The sequence below is a fragment of the Atta cephalotes genome, assembly GCF_000143395.1.
Source record: "Atta cephalotes unplaced genomic scaffold scaffold00088, whole genome shotgun sequence".
Lineage (NCBI taxonomy): Eukaryota > Metazoa > Arthropoda > Insecta > Hymenoptera > Formicidae > Atta > Atta cephalotes.
Genome location: NW_012130152.1, coordinates 521,593 through 526,123, shown reverse-complemented (window position 1 = coordinate 526,123; position 4,531 = coordinate 521,593). Strand labels below are relative to the sequence as shown.

The window sequence follows — 4,531 nt, the reverse complement described above, 5'->3', positions numbered from 1 at the left end:
ATGAAAATTAATTATACACAATTGCCTATAAAGATGCATTATTTTTTTTTATGGCCGGTAAGTAGTTAGAAAATATATAATATCTTAGATTTATATATATATATAATATCTTATATTTTAGAAATTTATTCACTTTTAAGATCCTCGTTTATTTTTTATACGATACATTTTATGAAAAATATATAAACATAAAATATATAAACATAAAAATAATTGTAACATATTATAATTAAAAGTGATAAAAATATATTTTGGTTCTTTTTTAAAAAGTGATAAAAATATACTTGATTTAAATTTAAGAAAACAATTATATAAATGTACTCTCTAGAAACATTGTATCCTTATCACGTAAAAAACTATAGTTATATATTACAATAACTATACAAAAGTATTAGAAAATAGATTGTTAATAATTTATAATAAAAAATATACATTATTACACAGTAAAAAACATTTCGTATTTTTGTTAAAAACAATCCATTTAAAACTTTATTAAATTTTTCTGTTGAATTTTTAACATATTCAAGTTTTGATTTTACATAATGTAATTATGTTATTTATATCTATATTTCAAGCCTATATTTATACCTATATTTAAATTGATATTCAACATTTTTTGAGTATCAAAATAATATAATTGTATAAGTGAATAAATAATAGAAAATTAATGTTATTAATTAATTAAATTTTTAAATGCAAAAATTATAAGATAAATAAATAAAATATATGTAATTTTTGTGTTAATTTAACATATAAATGTTAATTTTACTAAAAAAAAATGTTTTCATAATGTTTACAAATTTTCAGTCACACTGACAATTATATTTTTATGTTAGATTTTTTATATAATATTTGTGATACTTTCTACATATTCATCTTGTATTAAATTAACACAAAAAATTTGAGTGAATCATTTGATATAGTATGAAGTATATTAAATTTAACACAAATTTCCTGTGTAAGTACAATTCATAAATGTCATTACACTTATTTTTTTATTACTTTTATTTTAGCTATGGGTCCTATTTTGCCATTTCTGCCAGTTTACGGCAAGCAACTCGGAGTTTCACCATTAATTATGGGTAGTATCACAGCAATTTTACCTATTTTATTTCTTATCGCAAAACCAACATTTGGCTTCATTGTGGACTATTTCCGCACTAAAAGGAAATTAACATTTATAGCGCTACTTGCCGTAACAAGTAGTTGCTATATTTTGATGTACTTTTTACCGGCTTTGCCCGGTCCATTTTTACCAGGTCATCAGTTTCAAAATATTTCCTGTGCATCTTTACCGCTTTGCGATATGGACTATGTAATTTCTAATTTTTTACACATTTTTCGAATAATAAAATTTTTAAAACAATTGTTTAAAAATTGACTTTTATAAGAATTTGTGAATGAGTTTTTATTAAATCTTTAAAAATATTTGTATATTAAAAATATTTGTATAATGTGCTTTTATATATAATATATTAAAAAATTTTTTTTATTTTTCTTTTAAGCATGCAGTGGAATCATGTAACAGTACAAAAGACACTATATGTCACTGGATATGCAAGGACGTAAATTTTTCTACAAGATTGTCTTTTCATGCAACTAAAAAGGAAACAGTTATTTCACCGAATACAACATGCTTATTAAATATTAATGAGACGTCATTGTGTCAAGAAAATATAATAAAGAATTATAATTGTAATGTTACTTGCGATAATTTTGAAGATAATTATTGTTTATATACATCCATTACTTTTTGGGGATTCGTGCTCTTAATGTCTCTTGGTAATATAGGATTTAATGTTTCTAATAGTATAAGCGATGCAATTTGCTTTGACGTATTGGGTAAGTGATTTGTAAAATTATATTTTAGTGCTATGTAAAATATAAAAATGTCCACATAGATATAATATAACTTCAATTTTTTATGATGTAAACAGTTTAATATTTGTACATTAATTTAAGTTTTAATATTAACTCAATTTTATGTAGTAATTTAAGAGAGAAACATTTTTCTCAATATCTCTTTTCAGGTGAAGGTGGACAAATGGGATATGGTAGACAGCGAGTATGGGGCACAATCGGTTTCGGCATAGCAGCATTTTTAGCTGGATACACAGTAGACTTGTGGTCGCAAGAAGAAACCTATAAAACTTACACACCGGCATTTCTTCTTGTATTTGTATTTACTTCTATCGATTTGATCTGTTGCAGAAAGTTGGAGGTAATTATATTAAGAATTAAGAAGAAAGAAATGAACATAATGTATGTAATGTACAGTTTTCTTCTTAAGATTTTCATCTTAGATTTTCATCTCTTGTATATTCTAATTACAGCTGCCGCTTATGTCAGAGTCACCAAATATACTGAAAGATATATGGACTCTTTTGAAATTGAAACCTATTGTTATATTTCTATGCTTTACTATCCTTGCGGGTATCTTTGATAGTTTTATAATTTACTTTTTATTTTGGTAAATCTTTGTTTCTATTAACATGTATTCTCTTATATTTATTTATCGTAGAGTTTCGAAATTTAATTAAATCGAAATTAAATTAAATAAACTGAATTATATTCAGTTTATTGTGTTTAGGTATTTGGAAGATCTTGCTATAGCGACTGGTTATATGAGTGAAATTAAATTGATAGAAGGTCTAATCGTAGCCGCAGAAACTCTCGGTGGCGAGATAATATTTTTCTCTTTGTCCGGTAAATTATTTCTCTGTCATCAATTCGTGATACATAAAGCATTTAGTAATTAAAGATATCGTTGAGCCTAATATAATGTTGAATCTTCTTTTTTAGGTAAAATACTGAAGAAGTTTGGATACGGTTACACTTTTACATTTTGTTTTGTATGCTACGCGTTACGGCTGGGATTAATATCTCTTGCTCCAACGCCATGGTGGGTACTTCCCGTGGAATTTTTTATGCAGGGCCCATCATATGCACTTTGTTATACAACAATAGTAGCATATGCAAGTGCAATATCACCACCTGGCACATCAGCTACTGTTCAAGGAATTGTAGCAGGGATGGATGACGGTTTAGGTGAATTAATTTCCCCTTTCCTGGTTTTTAAAAATCATTTTATAATAGAAAAAACACATAAATAATATAAATGTATAATTCTTTTACAATCAAAGTTTTTTATCGTTGAAATATTACAATATTTTCAGGTTACGCACTTGGCAGTTTGATTGGAGGTATTTTATATAAGAAATTTGGTGGTGCAATAACTTTAAAAATATTTTCAATACTTGCAGTATTTTCTGCATTTATGTATTTCATTCTTTATACTTCGTACTTAAAGTATAAAATACCAGGTAAGGGTAATTATATTAATTTCAACTGCAAAATATGATAAATTTTTTCAGAATATTATAAAGAAGGAATTTCTTTTCTTTATTTTAGACACACAAAATGTTGAATGGAGGAAACCTGACGATGCACAGAGACACTGTGTTGTAGCAGAATGATGCCATTTTATATATTTTTATATATAAATAATAATAAAATTTAATGTTTTAATTTCATATCTATATATTATATATATATGTATAATATACATATATTGAGTGCAAAGGTATTCGTACAGAGAGAAAATATTTTATAAAAAAAACTTTATTTTTAAAAAGTAAATATTATTCAGCGAGAAATGAGTCATCGAATTAATATCGAATCGATATTAATCGATTTCAACAATGATTTCAACATCAATTCGACGTTTAATTGATTATCATTTCTTGTTAATTAACAATTTATTCATAAAGAATAAAGATTGTATGTTTCTTAAAATTATTTATTTATTACATATACCAAAAAGATGTGTATTAATTATAGAAAATATCATCTGAAAAATAAACAAAAATTAAAAATTGTATTGTTTGGATGCTCATAAAGTATTCGTACAGTCGAAAAATTTAGCTTCTAAAATCAGAAATATATGCGAAGCTCATTTGTTTATGTTAGAACAGAATATATTTAAAATTTTGGAAGAAATAAATTAAATTAATATATAAAGATATTAATAACAAATATTATTTTACACTACATATTACAATTCTTAATCTTGATCAAAGACTCTAAAAATTAAATCGCAGAAAGGTAAAAAGCCAATGTGAACCAGGTTGATCGCATAATGCATAAGAATACCATATATTTGAAATGAAATAAATTACAGACATTTATTATTGGATCATCTTCAATACAAATTTGAAACAATTTAATTTATTTCATTTCAAATATATGACATTCTTGTACACAAACAACCAGGTTTTATATCTTTATTTTTAATATTTTAATATTCAGGGCTATTAATATCTTTATACATTAATTTAATTTATTTCTTCCAAATGTTTATAACTTATAAAGATCTAAAAAGAATTTCTCTGTGATTTGATTCCGGCTAAGTCAATATGAATTACGAAATTCCGTATACATATATACTGGATATGAAATTGGATCACGACTTACTGTTGGTTACAAGTCCGTCCTTTTACATGAAGCCATATGATATCTCAACTTATATATG

At 24.8% G+C, this 4,531-nt stretch overlaps 1 protein-coding gene across 1 annotated transcript; it reads left to right on the top strand.

Moving 5' to 3' along the window:
* Nucleotides 1-3,795, top strand: LOC105624793 (major facilitator superfamily domain-containing protein 6-like). The gene is made up of 9 exons (XM_012206144.1): nt 1-47; nt 1,003-1,315; nt 1,506-1,842; nt 2,031-2,221; nt 2,334-2,470; nt 2,591-2,706; nt 2,803-3,048; nt 3,177-3,323; nt 3,412-3,795. Exons 1-9 carry the CDS (start codon nt 1-3, stop codon nt 3,474-3,476), a joined length of 1,599 nt encoding a protein of 532 aa, XP_012061534.1. The 3' UTR covers nt 3,477-3,795.
* The last annotated feature ends 736 nt before the right edge of the window (nt 3,796-4,531 follow it).